This window comes from Sapajus apella, unplaced genomic scaffold (assembly GCF_009761245.1).
Source record: "Sapajus apella isolate SASKATOON/1434 unplaced genomic scaffold, GSC_monkey_1.0 scaffold19, whole genome shotgun sequence".
In the NCBI taxonomy this organism is placed as follows: domain Eukaryota; kingdom Metazoa; phylum Chordata; class Mammalia; order Primates; family Cebidae; genus Sapajus; species Sapajus apella.
This window is the reverse complement of record NW_022436959.1, coordinates 14,026,933-14,047,552: the sequence shown is the minus strand read 5'-3', so window position 1 is coordinate 14,047,552 and position 20,620 is coordinate 14,026,933. Positions and strand designations below refer to the sequence as shown.

The 20,620-nt window shown below is 39.5% G+C and overlaps 1 protein-coding gene, 1 long non-coding RNA gene and 1 other non-coding gene across 6 annotated transcripts in view; 1 reads left to right on the top strand and 2 right to left on the bottom strand.

Annotated features, from left to right (window-relative positions):
- The window catches only part of KLHL7 (kelch like family member 7), a 73,198-nt gene that overhangs the window by 40,673 nt on the left and 11,905 nt on the right, over window positions 1–20,620 (top strand). For all 4 annotated transcript variants that reach the window (XM_032286992.1, XM_032286994.1, XM_032286996.1 and 1 more), the window contains one exon: window positions 7,885–8,027. In XM_032286992.1, the coding sequence (XP_032142883.1) occupies window positions 7,885–8,027 (143 nt within the window). The remainder of the gene's footprint in view (window positions 1–7,884; window positions 8,028–20,620) is intronic.
- LOC116557496 lies at window positions 1,206–19,355 on the bottom strand. Its single transcript, XR_004271538.1, has 4 exons — window positions 19,344–19,355; window positions 9,426–9,435; window positions 7,396–7,400; window positions 1,206–1,287 (listed from the first exon to the last, which is right to left on the bottom strand). It is a non-coding gene; the product is annotated as an uncharacterized LOC116557496 (long non-coding RNA).
- LOC116557616 lies at window positions 2,738–2,844 on the bottom strand. Its single transcript, XR_004271602.1, has one exon. It is a non-coding gene; the product is annotated as a U6 spliceosomal RNA (small nuclear RNA).

Here is a 20,620-nt window from a genome sequence, read left to right as displayed (position 1 = left end):
TTTTTTTTTTTTTTTTTTGACTTGCTGGCTAAGTCCCAACCCCTCCACACCTTTGTAAAATGCCACTTAATAAAATTGTCTATACAATTAAACAATCTGTTGTTTAAAATTGTCTATACAATTAAACAATCTGTCTTGGAAACCTGTCTTGTAGAACCTTCCTTTTGCCTATTCCAATATGAACTGTTTGCTCTCTAGGCCTGAGGCACAGTTCTTGTCCTGGGGCTTCCTTCTCCACAATCCTGGGAAGCCTTTTCACTCCTCTCCTGTTAGATCTGTTGTCTTCTCGGATCCTGGCTTTCCTCTATCTTAATTCTTTTTGTTTCATGCAGCATATCCTCTAAAAAGTTCCTAATAGAGAATATAATCAGTGAATATTTGGAGACTTGACAAATTTCATGTTTATTTTACTGTAAAATATTGAAGGAGGCTGGGCACACTTGCCCACACCTCTCATCACAGCACTTTGGGAGGACAAGGCAGGAAGACTGCTTGAGGTCAGGTGTTTGAGATTCACCTGGGCAACATAGATTCCAACTCTACAAAAAAAAAAAAAAAAAAACTAGCCTGGCATGGTGGCATGTGCCTGTGGTCCTAACTATTCCAGAGGCTGAGGCAGGAGGATTGCTTGAGCCCAGGAGTTTGAGTTACAGTGAGCTCTGATACTGCCACTGCACTACTCCAGCCTGGGCAACAAAGTAAGACCCTGTCTCTTGAGAAAAGAAAAAGAAAAAGTTAAACTCAACATAGAGTTATGCTGAAAATCATTTTCAGTTAGAATTTATCCACTAGCTTCCAATGTTACTTTTGAGAAGTCTAGTGCCAGTCTGATTCTTTTCATTTTTTTAATGATCCATCTTTGTCTCTTGGCCTTTTTCTGAGAGATAGCTTGATTTTTTTCAACCCTTTTATTTCAGCTATAATTTTTAATTTCTGGAGTTTTTATTCTCTAATTTCTTATTTCATGGCTGCAATATCTTATCACTCTAAAGTAGTCTATGTAGTGCTTTTGAAGTTTTCTTATGTTGTCTGTATTTTCTATATTATTTTGTGTTTTCTTTTCCTTTTTTCAGTGAAAGCTTGTCTTAAATATTTGATTTTATATCATATGAGAGTGAGTTATTACAAAACTGTTAGATCAGGCTGCACATATGAGTGGGCTTCTCAGTTCTTGTGCTAAACTGTAGCATAATCAGAATAGCTGGTCATTTTTTAAATTGGGGACTCCCAGATGTTAATATTTGTAGGTATTGTCTCAAGGAACTATAAGCTGAGTGTAGGCATTTGCTATGCAGACTTTCACTTAATCCATATTTTTATTTTACTTTTTTTTTTTTTTTTGAGATGGAGTCTCACTCTGTCCTTTAGGTTGGAGTACAGTGGTACAATCACAGCTCACTGCAGACTTGACCTCCCCAGCGCAAGTGATCCTTTTACCTCAGTCTCCCAAGTAGCTAGGACTACACACACATGCCACTATCCCCAGCTAATTTTTGATTTTTTTTGTCAAGATGAGGTCTCACTATCTTACTCAAGCTGGTCTCAAACTCCTGGGCTCAAGCAATCCTGCTACCTAGGCCTCCCCAAGATGCTGGGATTATAGGTGTGAACCACAGTGCCTGGCCTTAATCCATGTTTCCGGACTCCCATCCTACTCTGAGATGTCCCCTGAGTCTGGAACATTTCTGATTCAGTATTTCCAAAGACCAATCCTGTCTCCTATGGTGGGTACAGGTACAATGGATACCTGACTGTGCAACAGAGGAAGGAAAACTGGAAGTTAAATTTTGGTTTTTCGGTATTTTAGAGTTCTCTTATTTTCTTCCCTTCCTGCACTTCTGGGTACTTACTATCTCCAATTATGAGGCTTTTCAGGATTCTGCAGGGTAATTTGGCTTGCTTTTCATTGGTGTCTCCTGGCACAACCATAAAGGTTTAACAGGCACTCCATCTGCTAGCTGTCTTCATTAATTGTGTTTTGGGGTTACAAATCTCTTAGTATTATCAAAGATAGAATTTGTGTTTCTTGTTTCCTTGTTGTTTGAGATAGCTTTCAAGAGAAGAGGAGAAAAAAGATCTTAAAATGGCAAGCCTGATCTCATGTTGTTTTTATATTGTTAAGTCTGAACCGGTCTTTTCCTTTGTGATGTGGTTGGAAAGATCTTCCCTGTTCCAAGGTGATTTTTTAAAATTATCTAAATTTTCCTGTTGTGCATTTATCACTTATATATTGTTGTTTCTTCTTTTTCTTCTTCTTCTTCTTCTTCTGCTGCTGCTGCTTCTAATTTTAAGCCTGTATCTTACTGAAATCTATCTGGTGTTAAATAAATAATTTTTTTATAATATATCTGATAAGATGGCTCAGTACCATTATTAACTAATTCATTGTTTTCCCATTGATTTGAAACATGGTAGACTAAATTTCCACATATCCGTATGTATATACATCACTTCTCAGGCTTGGCTAAGATCAAGTGTAGTGTAGGTATACATACCCATAGTCAGTTTCTTTCCTACTTCATTCTAATACCTTTTAATTATTGTTGTACTCATTTAAAATGCCATGTGTCTCTGGAGAATTTGTAATTTTCTTCCTGCTAGTGCAGTGGCACCATCTCCGCTCACGGCAACCTCTGCCTTCTGGGCACAAATGATTCTTGTGCCTTAGCCTCTCAAGTAGCTGGGATTACAGGCACCCGCCACCACACCCAGATACTTTTTGTATTTTTTTTTTTTTTTTAATATGGAACGCTTCACAAATTTGTGTGTCATCCTTGCGCAGGGGCCATGCTAATCTTCTCTGTATCGTTCCAATTTTAGTATATGTGCTGCCGAAGCGAGCACTACTTTTTGTATTTTTAGCAGAGACAGGGTTTCACCATGTTTGTCAGGCTGGTCTCAAACTCCTGGCCTCAAGAGATCCACCTGCCTTAGCCTCCCAGAGTGCTGGGATTACAGGTGTGAGCCACCATCCCTGGCCCAGGCTGGTTAGTTTTTATGATCTTTTTTCCTTGCTTGTATTTTTAGCTCTTGCTTTACTTTAAACTCTTCAAATGTTATTTTATGTTCTATGTTTGATAATGCCAGTATCTGAAGTCCCTGAAGAACAATGATGCTATTTATTGGTTCTATTGACTTATTTATGGTGACTTAATTCCTTATATGTTTTGTCATTTTGAATGGTGTGCTTATATTTGATTGACCTTAATCATCAGGAATATTGGGAGGCTTAGGTTGTGTCTTCTATGCTCTCTGGTAGGTCTTCTTTGTTCTCCTCAATAGGATAATGGTGTTTGCTTTTGCCAAGTTCCATATGGAACAACAATCCAGGACTACTTTGAGTTTTCTTTGGCTTATAGTTTCCTAGACTTGCAGGTAGGGTAAATTCAAACTTCAAACCTGCATAAGGGTAGGGCTGTAAATATAAATTATCAAAAGAGGGAGACTTTACCTCTACCTGAAGCTGAAGTTGAAGCAGACAAATTATTGCTGCTTCTTGTGCCATCAGGCAGATGTTTTTCTTAGCCTATCTTTTCACTCAAGGTATAACCAAGTGATCCAGCTTTATCTCAGTTCCAACTCCTTATCTTGAGCAGATCCAAGACTATCTTCTCTGCCTTATACAGCCAAAAAAAAACAATTTCTAGGTTTCCAGTATTTTCACTAGACTTATAACATAGCTACTGCTTACTAGTATTATGCAGTTTTAGGTAGGTAGACTCAATGTTGTCCCTAGATTGGAAAAAAATATATCCATACAATGTAATGTTCTATAGTTACTAAAAATATTTTACATGAATATCTAGTAATGTGGAAAATTTTCATAAGTGGCAAAGGAATAAAATAGTATTTTTTAATTAAATGAAAACAAAACTGAAATAGACTATGTTTGAACCTAGTTGAGGTTGTCAAGGTGAAAGGAGAAGAGGTGTGTGTCAAGGACACATCCTTACAAATACCTATATTTAAGGAGTGCAAGAAGATTTAAAAAAAAAAAAAAAAAAGTGGGAGGGGGGTGACCACAAAGCTACTTGCACCAAAGTCTTGAAAAACCATGATGTAAGAGAGTATTCAGAAGGTAGAACATAGGTGGCCACTTGTCTCTTTAAATGCAGAGAGGAAAGAAAATCAGGACCAAGAAGATGCCTTTACATTAGGACTTTCATCTCCCATATTTTGTACATGCTAATGTCAGGTTTTTTTGTTATGCCCAGTTCCCAAACTGTGTGTTATTTTTCTGGCCTTAGAATTTCATTGGGTAGAGAGCTGCTCCTGTTTCTTCATACATGGTCTGGGCTGTTGAAAACAACCAGCCAGTCTCAGAATCTAGTGTTCTTACATGGATTCTGAACTGATTTAGAAACAGGATAGCAGCATTGTTTCAGAAATTCAGCCAAGCGTGAGGATTAGACACTGGAGCAGGATGCTTTGTTGTACTAGGCTTATTATATTTTTTTTTCTTTTCCTTTTTTAAAATAAAAAATAGTAGGTTGTTTTATTACTTCGTGACTAAGCACAAGCGGCTAAGATACTTCCAAGCTTTGGGGCTGGGAAGAGCAAAAGTGGGGAAAGGCTTCCATCCTCTCTTTTTCAGACCATCATTTGTCTTCCTACCACCTGACTTTGTTGCCTTTCCAGAGTAGAAGAAAAGCAGAAAAGACGATTGAAAAATAGAATAAAACTTCGAAGTGCACAAAGCCTCCACAAAGGGCCAGGCCAACTTGGTGTTTTAGTTGTTTTTTTGAGATGGAGTTTTTGCACTGTCACCTGGACTAGGGTGCAATGGCACTATCTTGGCTCTCTGCAACCTCTGCCTCCTGGGTAACCCATTAAGCGATTGTCCTGCCTCAGCCTCCCGAGTAGCAGGGCTTACAGGTGCCTGCCACCATGCCCAGCTAATTTTTTGTATTTTTAGTAGAGACAGGGTTTCACTATGTTGGCCAGTCTGGTCTCAAACTCCTGACCTCGTGATCCACCTGCCTCAGCCTCCCAAAGTGCTGGGATTACAGGCGTGAGCCACCATGCCCAGCCCAGGCCAACTTCTTACTGAAAACTTACAAATCATTATACCTAAATCTGGAAAGAATAACTCCCAGAGAAATAAGCTTAAGCAACAACAGGCTCCTCAGAGAAAGGTACCAAAATGTCCCCCAATACGATTCTTGGGGAGGAAAAAAGGCCCATCAGTGTAGGAAACAAAGGCATGCTTCCTCCAGTGTGTCAGCACAGTTGACCACAGTCACTACTTTTACCCCGTGGCCTGTTGGCTGGAGGGAAGGAGAGAGACAATAGTTTCCTCTTGTCTCTTTCCTTCCCTCCTACCTTTCTCTTTCTGGGAGTATTGCGTTCATAGACCACACAGTCCACCTTCAAACTGTGTGCCCTCCAAAGCAGTGGCTCTAAAACCCCTCCCTAGAGTTTCTGATTCAGAAGGTCTGGGCTAGTGTTCATTAACTAGGATTTTCAACACACTTCTAGGTGATACTGATGCTTGTGGTTATGGAACCACACTTCAAGAACTACCTACAGGCTACATGCAGACTTGAGCTAATGTGGTTTTCACAGTTGTAAAGCACTGTGAAATAAACAAAGAACATTCTACAGAAACCGTATGTGGTCTTTGAAGTCTGTCTGTCCCTCTACAGAAAAAGTTTTCAGACCTTAAACCTAGAGCATGCATCAGCATGCCTTGGCCTCTGAAATATCCAGCTGTTAAATGCAAAAGAGCTTCTGCTCAAACTGCAATGGGAGAAATGATAAATACCGATGAAGATGTTCATTAATTCACCAACTATTCTCTGAATGAGTTTCCTTTCTCTATCCTTTGTATACAGACCCAACATAGCCGCATTTATAGAAATGTTTTGCATGTATCAGGTATTTTGGGGCCAGCCATGCCGGCTGAGGCCTGCAGTCCCAGTGCTTTGGGAGACTGATGTGAGAGGATTGCTGAGCCTAAGAGTTGAAGGTTATTCTGAGCTGTGATGGCGCTATTGCACTCCAGCCCAAAAATGGCCTGATTTTATCTTTAGATTGATAATATTTTACAATTCAAAAGGTATTAAAAGGATACATCGTAAAAAGTAAGTCTCCCTATACATCTTTTTCATACTCTGGTTCTCTTACCCTGGAGATTAACATTATTATCTTATATATACCCTTCCAGAGGTAGTCTTGAGATTGTACATATAATCATTTACTTATATATCCATGTATAAATTACATAATAAAATGTGCATCGTTGCATAAAATATACATTTTTAACACAAACAGTGTTGCGCTCTGCATACTGTTCTACATCTTGCGTTTTTTTATTCCAAATTATTTCTTGGAGATCATTCCATGCATACATACTAACCTTTCTCATCTTAACAGCCACATGTAATGTTCTATTGTATAGACATGGCATAATTTTTAACCACTTTCCTGACAGTGAACTTTAGGTTGATAAACTCCTAGAAAGGGAATTCCTGGGTTTAAGGGTATGTACACTTATAATTTTTGTAGATTGGACTATATCACCCTTCCCATGGTTATACCCATCCACATCCCTACCATCAATGGAAGAAAGTGCTGCCTCCCATGATACAACCATATTATATCCTATGATCGAGGCAGTTTTGATCTTGGCCAATCTGATAAGTGAAAAAAGTGTGGCTTTAATTTATATTTTTTTAACTGGAACACTCAAGCATCTTTTCATATGTTTAAGAGTTATTCATACTTCTTTTTCTGTAAACTATATTCAGATACTTTACCTAATTTTTGGTTAAGTTGCTGGTAATTCTCGTAAATTAATAAAATGTCTTTTAATAGTATTTTTTATTATTAATAATTTCCTAGTTTGTCATCTTTTAATTCTGCCTTTTATTTCTGCTGTATACTATTTTAACTTAAAATTTTATACAGTTAAGTCTGAACATTTTTCATTTTTTTCTGGCTCCTATGTTTTTGGTCATTCTTAGGCGTCTCCATTCTGGGCCTTTTTTTTCTTCTTCTTCTTTTTAAGCTTCAGTACATTTATGAGATTTTAAAAATATATTCAGATTTTTACTGATTTGGAATTGAGAGCGAGATACGAGGTGGAGGTATAATTTCTTTCTTCATATTGTTGTCTAACATAGACAATCCACCTTTCCCACACTGACTTGAAGTGATACTTTAACAGTTTTTGATTGTTAAGTGGCACTGACAAAATTAAGGAACTGCTGAAGGAAAAGGATTGTGATAGATCACAATAGTTCTGACCTTACTGCATTTTTAGTCATGTAAGACAGTGCTTCTCAAAGTTTTATGTACATCCTAATTACTATGGGGTGTTAAATATGCAGATGCTGACTCAGTAGGTCTGGGATGGAGCCTGGGATTCAGCATTTCTAACAAACTCCCAAATACTGAAGCTGCTGGTCTTTGAACCACATTTTCAGTGGCAAGATTTTAGAAGCCCTTTAAAATACCAATTCCTAGACTCTACCTGGAGGTTTTTATTTAATTGGTCTGTGGTAGGTCCCAAGTATAAATAGTTTCAGAGATTTTCTAGGTGATTCTAATGTACAGTTAAGATTGAGAACCACTGGGTTAGGAGATCTGGATTTCAATAATTATTATTTTGGCACCTGTTGCTTGAGGAGCCAGATAATTCACTGTTACATAGTAAGTTGCTTACTGGGTGGGGCAGTCTTAGAATAATGGTGATTGCTGAGAATAATGAATTGGTTAGTACTCAGGTTTTTACTTCTCCTTCCTCTTCCCGTCACTTTCCTCAAATGCTATAGAAAGATGATAAAAGATTACTGAAAGACACTGTTATGTCTGGGTATTTCCTTTTCAAAGCACTGGTTAGTGCCGGAAGTTCTTGAAGAGTTGCTGTGTATTTTACTACAGGTGGAATGAGGTACCATCTCCTGTCTCCAGAGGACCGAGAAGAACTTGTAGATGGCACAAGACCTAGAAGAAAGAAACATGACTACCGCATAGCGCTATTTGGAGGCTCTCAACCACAGTCTTGTAGATATTTTAACCCAAAGGTAACTAATTTTTATTCTTGTTTTTTGTTGTTTTTGAAATCACTGAACCATAAGACACTAACCACAAGGAGTAATAACTCATACCTTTAAAGATGTTAGTTTATGGTGTTCTTTCACATACCTTATGAGATACATAGATCATTTTACAGGTAAGGAAATCAGGCTTAGTCACATTCCAAATGTTTTTCCTTAATTGTTCTGGAATGCTGCATAGTAACCACTGTCAAAAAGGGAAGCTAGTTCTACTGACTTCTTTTTGTCAGCAGCTCCTTGCATTCATACAACTTCTTCCTTTCCTTATTTACCATTTTCAATGAAAATTGCTTCTGGGGCTATATTTGTTTGTTTTTTCTCCTTAGTAATTTTAATATGAAATAATGCATATTTTAGAATATTTGGAAAACCTACAAAACCACAAAGAAAAAAGATTAAATGACCTTTATTTGAACCATTTAGAAATGATCACCAAGTTTAGTGAACTTTTCATTATATTATGCCAATTGGGTCAAGAGAGCTTGAGTCATAGGTATAAAATACAAATTTTTTTCAATAGATCATTACTTACACCCTTTTGAGATATTTCTACTCCTTGTTTCTTAGACCTGTGTGTTTTGGCTGTAGGAGAAAGGATACCATATTTTTCTGGTACTATATGTATTGCTGGGGAAGAGCAAACACCACAATTCTAAAGGATAACACCCTAGACTTGCAAGGTGGTATCCATAAGTGGTGCTGAATCCAAACACATAATGATCTTTTTTTTTTTTTTAATTGAGTGAGAGAATCCAGAAAGGTGGAATCCAGGAGAGGAAAGCAGCTTCCACACTGAGTAGAAGGGAATAGAGAGAGAGATGGAGTTTGGGAGGAGAAGACGGGCTTCCACGAAGGAAGTATTCATGGAAGGGGACTCCAGAGGGAAAATCCAAGATAGAGAAAAACAGCTTCCACGAGCACAAGAGTGTTTGTGGAAGGGGATCCAAACATGGAGTCCCATACATAATGATTTCTTTCATCATTTTGCAAACCTATTTTTGGTTGGCTAGATACCTGATGAGACCCAGAGCATTATTTCAAACCTACATCCGTCTAGATAAACCACTAGTGACTGCTCAGGACTTGATAAAAACTGACCTTAGGCTTTCTCTCCTAAAAGGTATAACGGACAGTAAAATGAACTGCTTGGAATTCTATCAAGTTAGAACACTTTCCTTCATATTGTCCTTCAAAACAATTCCTGAGGGGGTGCTACAATGCTTTTGCCACTCGTTATTGGCTATTACTATCAAAAGTGAACCAAACCCAGGCCTCTCAAATTTGTTAGCTGATGTATAGTGAACACTTCTGTGAAAGCATAGTCCTGATTGAGGTGGAAAGATAGTGAATTAGGTGAAGGGCTACTGGATAAGGACTGTCATTAACCTATTTGGGTATTTTGTGCCTTTGAAACCTCTGTAAGCCCAGTCTTGCATTTACATGCTACATTATTGGTTGAAGGCATGCTGTATTTGTGGCTAGGCAGGTCAGGTAAAATTGTTAAAGATGGACTAATGACATGGTCACCTGGTTTCCTTGGTGTCAGACATTTACCATCAGAGCCTCGTGGCCAGCTGGGAATTGTCTACTGAAAGAATGATACCTGTATAAAGGAGGTTGGCCTTGCTCCAGAATTTGGGGCATGCTCTGATTATATCGAGACATGCCTCAAGCTAATGCCCCAGGGTCACGGCAGCTGAACCATAATACTATAGCCTGTTCCACCTAGAAATATTTCTCTTCGGCCAGGCTCAGTGACTCACGCCTGTAATCCCAGCACTTTGGGAGGCTGAGGCGGGTGGATCACAAGGTCTTGGAGTTCAAGACCAGCCTGGCTAAGATGGTGAAACCCTGTCTCTACTAAAAATACAAAAAAATTAGCCAGGCATGGTGGTGGGCACCTGTAATCCCAGCTATTTGGGAGACTGAGGCAGAGAATTGCTTGAACCCAGGAGGTGGAGGTTGCAGTCAGCCAAGATCGCACTACTGCACTCTGGCGTGGGCAACAGAGTTAGACTCTGTCTCAAGAAAAAAAGAGAAATATTTCTCCTACTCTAGATTTTACCTGTAACTGATAGCTTTTCGATTTACCCAGAAGTGTAATAACCATATGCCATCTCTAATATGTAGGAGTGCTTGGGAGCAGCAAGCTGTCCTTCATTTCCAAGAGGTTATACCAACATGCTATAGATCAGGGCTTCACAAACTTTTCTATAAAGGGCCAGAGTAAATATTTTCAGCTTTGCAGGCCATCCATTCTCTTACCCAGTAGCAAGACCGCCGCCATAAACAATACATAAGCAAATGGTCATGACTGCGTTTCAATAAGACTTTATTTACAGGCCAGGTGCGGTGGCTCATGGCTATAATCCCGTACTTTGGGAATCCGAGGTGGGTAGATCACCTGAGGTCAGGAGTTCTAGACCAGCCTAGCCAACATGGTAAAACTCTGTCTCTACTAAAAATACAAAAAAATTAGCTAGGCATGGCAGTGCGTGTGTGTAATCTCAGCTACTCGAGAGGCTGAGGTAGGAGAATCACTTGAACCTGGGAGGTGACTTGGTTTACAAAACCAGCTAGGGGGCCAGATTTGGCCTTCAGGCCATAGTTGGCCAACCTCTGCTCTAGACCTGAGAACATCTAGGGACTTCGATGCAATCAGCACTGTATTCTAGGCTAACTTATCTTCTGTCCTGTCAAGCACATTTCTTACCAAGACATATAGGATCCTTTCCATTTTCTGGTCTCCAGAACTGGTTAGCATTATGTGTATCAACATAGGAGACTAGTATGTGACCTTGGGAAGGTGAGATGGTCCAGGATGCCTGCAGCTTAGATTATGGCATGGAGCTAACGAGTCAAGGGATCCTTGAAGTCAGACCATGCCATTTAAAAATTTTCCCTGCCAGCTGAAAAGATATTCAATCTAATGGTCTGGGTAGATAGAAACAGAAATATGCATTAGCAAAAGTGTTAGCTATATGCCAGGTTTTTCTGGTTATATTAATCTGATCCAGTAAGAAGACCACATCTGGTCCTGTTGCAAAAAAGTTACCTGTCTCAACAGTTACTCCAAGGCAGCAGTTCCTCTTATATTTTGGTAGAGAAGGCTTCCATCAGCTTCTCTTTCTTTCTTTTTTATTTTTTTATTTTTTTTTTAGATGGAGTTTCACTCTTGTTGCCCAGGCTGGAGTGCAATGGCACGATCTCAACTCACCGCAACCTCCGCCTCCTGGGTTCAGGCAATTCTCCTGCCTCAGCCTCCTGAGTAGCTGGGATTACAGGCATGTGCCACCATGCCCAGCTGATTTTTTGTATTTTTAGTAGAGACGGGGTTTCACCATGTTGACCAGGATGGTCTCGATCTCTTGACCTCGTGATCCACCCGCCTCGGCCTCCCAAAGTGCTGGGATTACAGGCGTGAGCCACCGCGCCCGGCCCAGCTTCTCTTTCTTACATAGCACTTAACACCATAACCCATAGAGCAAAATCTGCCGCCAGATAGCAAAATCACCTCAACAAGGATGGAGGATCATTTAGATTGGTTAATCACCATCATATTTGGACTGTCCCTATTGGGTGGCTCTTGGCTCAGATATTGATTTCTGGCCTATTCCTTCATCTCCAGAATATAGGTTGTTGTTTTTTTTACCTGAAGAAATCTGGCTTTTTCAATAGAAGACTGGGTGACTAGCAGGTGCCATGAGAATTCATGGTCTCTGTAATATCCAGTAAGCACAGTGTCCTCACTGTAAGGACACTGACAATGGCTATTTGTTTTTTAATTTTTCAGGATTCTTTTGAGTGAAGAACATGAAAATGATAAACTTTTTTTTTTTCCAAGCAAAAACTGAAATGATAGTTTAAATTGTAATGTGAGGCCAGGCGCAGTGGCTCACACCTGTAATCCCAGCACTTTGGGAAGCCAAGGTGGGTGGATCACCTGAGGTCAGGAGTTCGAGACCAGCCTAGGCAACATGGTAAAACCCCATCTCTACTAAAACTACAAAAAATTAGCTGGGCATGGTGGCAGGCGCCTGTAATCTCAGCTACCTGGGAGGCTGAGGCAGGAGAATCACTTGAATCTGAGAGGCGGAGGTTGCAGTGAGCCAAGATCGTACCAGTGCACTCCAGCCTGAGCAACAAGAGAACAGCAACCAAAAAAACAAAACAAAAAAATTGTAATTCTAAAAACCACAGCTTTCAGGTATTAATAATGATTACGCCCAATTTGTTTCCCAAAGCCTAACTATGGTGTTGATTTTGGCAGTTAAAAAGCAATTAAGACAAGTGTTGGTGAAAAATATTTTATTTTAAAATAAAGTAGACAGCTGTTTTGATGTACAGATGGGCAAGAAGAATTCCAATTTCATTTAGGAGGCAGGGAGCACTGTTCCTAGAATAAAGCAAATGTGAGATGACTCTTAGCACTTTACTTTTAGTCTGTAGTTCTAATTCTTTCCTTGATTTTTTTTTTTTATTGGACAGTTGAAAAGAGATGGATATTCTACACGAGCCTGGAAGTGAGACTGTAACTTCAAAATTCTCATTTGTTGTCTTGCCTTGCTCTTATAAATGACTCATTCCTAATTGCACTTTGAAAATTTATGGAAAAATTCAAATAATTGAGGAATGAACTACCAATAAAAACATTTTCATTCCATCAATTATAGTTCTTGTATTTTATTGGTGACAGGAGGCAAATATTTGTTTTTATTGATGACTAAAAAGTTTTAGCAAAGAAAAATCTTAATTTTTTTGAATATTAGCAGAAAAAGAAGGCTTGGGTTGCTATATTGAATTGAAATGATATTTTTCTTGTTATCATCCTTTTATAAAGCCTGTCAAGCTGCCCCTTCCCATCCTGTATCTGTTTTTAAATTCTCAAGTGCTTAGTAATTTCTAAAAGTTATGTATTCAGTGTTCTATTTATACTAGTATTGGTGTTCTTAATTTGTAGCATGGTAATGTCTTACGATATTGATACCTAAATAAAAGTTGACTTAAGTGACCAGTTTTTATTTGGATTCCTCCGGCCAGTGAAATGATCAACTGGGGCTTTGTAAGGATCTTGGCTTCATATGGTGGAGAAATGGGAGACTATCCCCTGGAGAAAAGGGGACTCTGTGTATTCCCTTCCAACAATAAACTAGTAGTAGGAATAGCAGGGCGATGGCCAGAGCCTGTAAATTACTAACGCAGAAAACCATATGGCACCCTTTTCATGGAACGACCAGGATAAGAAGGTTTATACTGAGGTATATTTGCATATTTAGAACTCTAAGGTAAACTCATCACTGAGCTTGGTGCCTGGCACAGGATGAGTATGTAAGTTTATAAGGATGAATGAACCAATATAACTTTATATAATTTTCTCAGTTAGTTTTATAAGACTGGATCTAAGGCTGGGCATGGTGGCTCACGCCTGTAATCCAAGCACTTTGAAGGCCAAGGCAGCCAGATCACCTGAGGTCGGTAGTTCAAGACCAGCCTGACCAACATGGTGAAACCTGTCTTAAAAAAAAAAAAAAAAAGACTGGATCTAAATATAGAGGGGTATAAATAAAAGAAAAAGAAGTTATTTTTTTAACTTGGGACACATTTTCCTGTCAGAAATATTTTATATTAAAGGTATTGCAGTGCCTGTATCATAGCCACCTTCCCTCTTAAACAGGTCCTCACTAAGGAGGAAACAGTCTCACCCTGTGATCATGGCGGAAATCAGCAGTTATAAACTGGTATGATTTTAAAAGATCATGTCCATAAACGAAGTGTAAACCTTTAAAGGAAAATGGTGTTAAATTTTTAAAAATTGAGAATTTTATAACAGGATATCAGTAGTGTTTGTCACCAGCAAAGAGTTCTAGAAGTACTACACAGAAGTAAAAATGCTACAATGATCAGAAAGAAGCACTTACAGGAAGAAAATATCTAAAATAGACAGCAATCGGACGTCTAGTTGCAAGCCCCAGCAACTGACATTGTTGAGATGCAAGTGTGGGTCATCATGAGTATCCCTTAAGCTTTCTTAATTGTCAGCATCATGGGCACCCAGGGATAAAAATCAGGCCGGGCGCGGTGGCTCACGCCTGTAATCCCAACACTTTGGGAGGCCGAGGCGGGTGGATCACGAGGTCAAGAGATCGAGACCATCCTGGTCAACACGGTGAAACCCCGTCTCTACTAAAACTACAAAAAAAAAATTAGCCGGGCATGGTGGCGCGTGCCTGTAATCCCAGCTACTCAGGAGGCTGAGGCAGGAGAATTGCCTGAACCCAGGAGGCGGAGGTTGCGGTGAGCCGAGATCGTGCCATTGCACTCCAGCCTGGGTAACGAGAAAAACCCCGTCCCAAAAAAAAAAAAAAAAAAAAAATCAGTCTCCTCTGCAGCTTGTGCATGAAAGGTGTTCTCCCTGATTTTTGAAGGCAGTTTGGTTAGGTGATCTTCATGTTTTAAAGAGAATAGATCACATCCTGAGGTAAGTTCTCAGTTATATCCTCTTGTTTCCTAGAATGTCTTTCAATATAGGAATATTGAGAATCTCAATTTCTTTTCAAGTACCTCCATAACACACTGATTTGTAGTTTTGTTCTAAACTCAACTTCACAGCCCCTTTCACCCCATCTTGGTACAGTGCCTGAAGTTCCCACCTTCAAAGATTTGTTACCTTTGTGTTATGTCACTGCATCTGCAAGAAACCCCCAGTGAAAAATATGACTGACACTGGGAGTTATGACATCATTAACTCATTCTTCATAGCCACAGCTAGCCTTAATTATCATAAATTAACAGATCAGCACTCTAAAAAGACTCAGGGAGAGTAGAAAGAGAGTTGCACATATTTGATTGAAGGCTGTAAATGGGAAGAAGTGAGGGAAATGGGAATGATATCTCCCTGAGGTTGTGTTGTGTTGTGTTTTTGAGACAGGATCTTGCTGTTATCCAGGCCGAAGTGCAGTGGCATGGCCATGGCTCACTGCAGCCTTGACCTGCCAGGCTCAACCAGTCCCCCACCTCAGCCTCTCCAGTAGTTGGGACTTCTGGCATTGCCACCACACCCCACTAATTTTTTTCATTTTTTGTAACTACAGGGTTCTTGCTATGTTGCCAGGGCTAGTCTTGAACTTTTGGACTCAAACAGTCCTCCTGCCTCAGCCTCCTAAAGTTCTGGGATTATAGGTGTGAGCCACCACACCCGGCCTGGGGTGGGATTTTAAGGGACTGCAGCCTTTGGGAGGTAGCTGGAGAGCAGTGGGCCCATGAGCACAGGGATAAAGGGATAAGTCAAGTTGAGGATAACTAACGGGGAAGGAGATAAATTTGTACTCTTTACTAGATCATGTAACCAATAATTCTATTGGTTACCTTTAGTAATTGTTCATATGATGACCCAGAGCTGCATTAAGATCTGTCATCATATTCAGTTAGATTTGGAATGGATTGTTTTCTTTGAAAATGTGGTGTTCCAGGTATAAGAGATAATTATCATTAGCTGTTACTAACAACAGGATGTGTAGTGTGGTTAGCTGGTGGTAAAAGTATAGTTTAAGCAAATATTTTAGCATATATTACCAATATCATGGTTCATCTAGGATTTGAAATTTGAGGGTTGGACACCAGCAGGGGGATATGAAAGACACATACAACAGGACCCTGTCCTCACACACACAGTGCATGAGGTATACACATCGCACAGCAGTTAGCACAGAGGTGGAGGTCAGCACCTCAGCTCAATTTAAGGATTAATTGTCCTGATAAGTGGTAGACAATGACTGTGTTGGTGGTACAGAAAGAAGAGAGCTCCCTGGGTTGGATTTGTCAACCAGGAAGCCTCTGTGGAAGTTTCATGGATGTTTTATTGAGGGAGACTTATTGGTAGTGTTGGGTAGGAAGAAAGAGAAAAGACTTAAAAGCATATTGAATCCTGGGTATGAATGCATCTTGACTTGGTAAGTATGATTATTAAAATTTTTCATTAAAGCCCCCATAAGTATTATACAACTGAATGGAATCTAACTTGACTTTGCACTATAAAAAAAGAAATTAGACATAGATGGAAGAGCTGAAGGACTAGTCATGGTCTTTTTTTGTATGTGAGGTCTCAATGTCTTGCTCTGTCACAGAGTGTGGAGTACAGTGTTGATTGCTGCAGCTTCAAGCTCCTGGGCTCAAATGATTCTCCAACCTCAGCCTCCCAAGTAGCTGGGACTACAGGCATGTGTCACCACACTTGGCTTTTTTTTTTTTTTTTTTTTTAAATTTCTGTGGAGACAAGGATCTCACTATGTTGCCCAGGCTGGTCTTGAACTTCCAGCCTAAAGCAGTCCTCCTGCCTTGGCCTCCCAAAGCACCGGGATTATAGTACGTGAACCACCAAGCCTGGCGGAGACCTTTTTTCCTTTGTGTGAGAGTGTGTGTGTGTGTGTGTGTGTGTGTGTGTATCATCTTCTTCAAGACAAGCTGTCACTGTGTTACCCAGGCTGGAGTACTGTGATGTGATCTCAGTTCACTGAAGCCTCAATCTCCCAGGCTCAAGCATTCTCTCACCTCAGTCTCCTGAGTAATTGGAACTATAGGAGTGTATCACTACACCTGCTAATTTTTAGATTTTTTGTAGAGATGGGGTTTTGCCGTGTTGCCCAGTCTGGTCTCAAACTTCGGAGCTCAAGCAATCCATCTACCTCGACCTCCCAAAGTACTAGGATTATAGGCTTGCGCCACAATGCTCTGCCATCAGCCTTTCTAAACCAGTTTTCTGGTCTAAAACCAAAAAGTTTAAATCTTGTCAGGATTTTATGTGGGTGTCAGTTATATTCGTCTGACTCTTTTCATTTCTTTGCTCTTCCTTCACTCCTCTGTCAGATTCCCCTGCCACCTTAGGTTTTCTAATCTTCCCATATTTAAATATAAAAATGCTTACCATCTTCCCCACTTTGTTTTTCCCTTAATCTTCTGAACTCTTCCAGACACCTGGGCCATCTCCTGTACCCTGCACAGAGTAGATGTTTTTTTTATTGGTGAGAACATTTTATAAATGAGTATACGATTGCTTTCTGGGATTTGAGATAATTTAAAGCATAATATACCTTGCTGTGCTAAGATTTAAAAATGTATGGCAAAGTTCATTTAAAGACAATCTTTTGTTGAGAAAACTGGCAAGGTGCTAGCACAGGGATACTATGTACTTCCTAATATGTTATTTCTACTCAAAGGACAAGTACTATTATTAAGCATAATATCCATGTGATGCTTCATTCACCTTTAGACTGAGTTTTATTTAATGACTGAGTTTTAGAGTAGCTTAGGTTTGAATTTTTTTTTTTCATGGTGTGGTTTTAATTTGAGAGTGGAGATGGGAAGAACATTTTGTGACTTTATGGAGCAGCACTGATTCCTAATTCCGTTTCAGTTTGCCTCTGTCCTCACTTTGGACTCTGCTAATTTTACCTAATCATTAACAGCTAAGAAATGCCCATTTGTTTATTGTTTGTTGCTAATTAAGCCTGATTTTATCTAGCAGTCTGCAGTAGCATACCCTCCTCCTCCCCAGCTGTAGAAGCTGCTGAGCTACAATGTTACTGTTGTTGAAGAATTTTAGTTACAAGAGTGTTTTTCCTAGTGGCTGATTACTAAATTTCTTTCTGGACTTCAGGAGGCTAATATGTTTTCAGTAACATTTGTGGTACTTTACTGAAAATGAGCATATTTCAAAAAATGGATACATCCGGTGGAATTACTTGACATGATCAAGTATTTGCTTATAGAAAACCAGAGTGCCCTTAAGAATGTGCTATTTGGAAGGAAAGCAAGGACTGCCTCTAATCTGTCCTGTAGTTGGAATTTAGTCTCATAATATAATAGCTATTTGTGTTTCTCAATTCTTAAAGCCTTTAAATTAGTTTTAATTAAATGTTCCTGTTAAAACATTTAGCACTAGTATAGGCTTCTGAGAAAAGCAATTCTTTTCCTGGTACCATTCATTGCATTTTTGTTGTTTTTAAAAATATATATATATATATTTGTTGTAGAAAATTCAAATATAGCAAGATATAAAGGAGAAAGCCAAAGTGCTCCCAGTGTCCAAAGACAGTCATCAGTAGTTAGTGAACATTTCAGTCCTCACATTTTACAAATACAGGATCACACCTACATGCTATTTCACAAAATATATTTTGTTCTCACCATTTTATTAGGGGGATATTTTCACATCAGTGAGAATATCATCCTTTTGAAGGGCTGTAGAGTATTCGTTCACAAAGATATACCATAATTTAATACCCATCTTCATCAAACACATTTGGTTGATTTACAGGTTTCTGTTTAAAATACTCTTGCAGTGAAACATCTTTATATCTGGCAGCTTTGCACACTGTCCAGTTTTTCCTTCAGGATAAATTCCTAGGAGAATACTGCTCTAACAAAGGATAAAAGTGGAAACTATTTAGACTTACAAAAACAGGAGATGAAAACCTGGCCCCTAACCCAGGTACTTGCTGGTTGGTTGGTTACAGGTCCCCCTGGTCTTCAGTGGTGCAGCCACCACAGAACCAGGAGCCATAGTGACAAGATGCCAGCGAGAGCCAGTGTAATGTAAAGATAGTGCTGCAGTGAAGAACTGGTACAAACCAGGAGCAGAGTGCAGCATCTTCAGTCTCTGACCTTTGCAAAGTCAAAAATGAAGGTGGCCCAACCAGATGATACATGTGAACTATCCACTCAATGAGAACATTCCCTCAGTATGCTGAGCCCTGGGCCAAATACTGTACAAACACATGGAGAAAACCTCTCTTTTCATAGCAGCTGTACTTTTAGTGGTTGAGCATTGTGTTTATAAGAGATAAGATAGGGAGATTGTGCAGGACCTTAGCAGCCATCCTGCTGTCCTCCTGATTTTATAGATGAGGCTGTTGAGATCCAACAATGGCAGTTCAAGTGCCCAGAATCACTTCACTAGAAACACAACAGTGACAAGAGAAACCCAAATCACTCTACTACCAGTCCTGTGTTCTTTCTAGTAGGCCATGTAAGACTTTTAGAGAAGCAGGGCAGCATAGGGGCTAAAGACCCAGCTTTGGAGTCAGATGGATTTAGATTTAGATCGTGGGTTCACCATTTTCTAACTATGTAACCTTTGATAAGTTACTTAATATCTCTCAGTTTTCTTATCTGTAAATGAGTATATTATCTTATAGAGTTATTAAAGAAATTAAATAAGATGATGTTTTAAAATATTTCAGCATAGTTCCTGGAAAGGTAAGTACTTAATTAACGAATAATAGTAACTATTTGGCTATGGATACATTCTAAATCATTTGGATTCTAAGATCACTGGATGATAGGACTGAAAGGGAAGAGACCTTTGGTCATCTATTTCAGTCATTTTGTTGTACAGATAAAGAAACTGAAGTCCCTTAGAAGTTAAGTGACCCTAACTGAGATCCATAGCTCCTCCATACAGAGCCTAGCTTTGTACCCAAGTTTCCCAGTTCCTTTGAACTACATTCTTTGTGTCCTTGTAAAATGAATGAAGCCAAAAGTGTTTCTATGTGTTTCTGATGAAACTACTTCTAGGAATGTTCTGGCATCTGGCATAAACCTGCTTTTTATGTAGATTGTCACCATAGGTGTATGACCTTTTTTAAAGCCCTTAGAAACTAAGATAAACCTGATAATGGCTTAAGAGAAAGTACTTGTAATTTGGTCATCCTAAACTTAGGTTGGATTAATTCCCTGTGGTTTCTGTAAGAAATCTTAAAGTTTTGATAATTTTGCTTTCTTTTTTCCGTAAGACTCTGTCTTCCTTGATTTTCTCTCAAAATGATCAAAAATAAAGTTCTCAAGGATTAAAAATGAAAAGTATTTCCTTTTGGATTGTGGTTGCCTTGATTTTTACTACAGCATTTCTATTATTTGAGAATCTCTATGTTTTCAGAATATATTATGTAAAATTAGCCCTTACATTGAAGGAAAATATCGCACTGATCTTTTGCCTTGAGGCACTTAGAGAAAATATTTACAACTTTTCACCCCAGGAAACTTTTACTCTTTTCTTTTTTTTTTTTTTCTTTGGGACGGAGTTTTGCTCTTGTTACCCAGGCTGGAGTGCAATGGCACGATCTCGGCTCACCGCAACCTCCGCCTCCTGGGTTCAGGCAATTCTCCTGCCTCAGCCTCCTGAGTGGCTGGGATTACAGGCACGCGCCACCATGCCCAGCTAATTTTTTTGTATTTTTAGTAGAGACGGGGTTTCACCGTGTTGACCAGGATGGTCTTGATCTCTTGACCTCGTGATCCACCCGCCTCGGCCTCCCAAAGTGCTGGGATTACAGGCTTGAGCCACCGCGCCCGGCCTTTTTTTTTTTTTTTTTTTGAGACAGAGTTTCACTCTTGTTGCTCAGACTGGAGGGCAGTGGCACAATCTCAGCTCACTGCAACCTCTGCCTCCCGATTCTCCTGCCTCAACCTCCCAAGTAGCTGAGATTACAAGCACTCGCCACCACACCCAGCAAATTTTTTTGTATTTTTAGTAGAGACAGGGATTGTTGGCCAGGCTGGTCTTC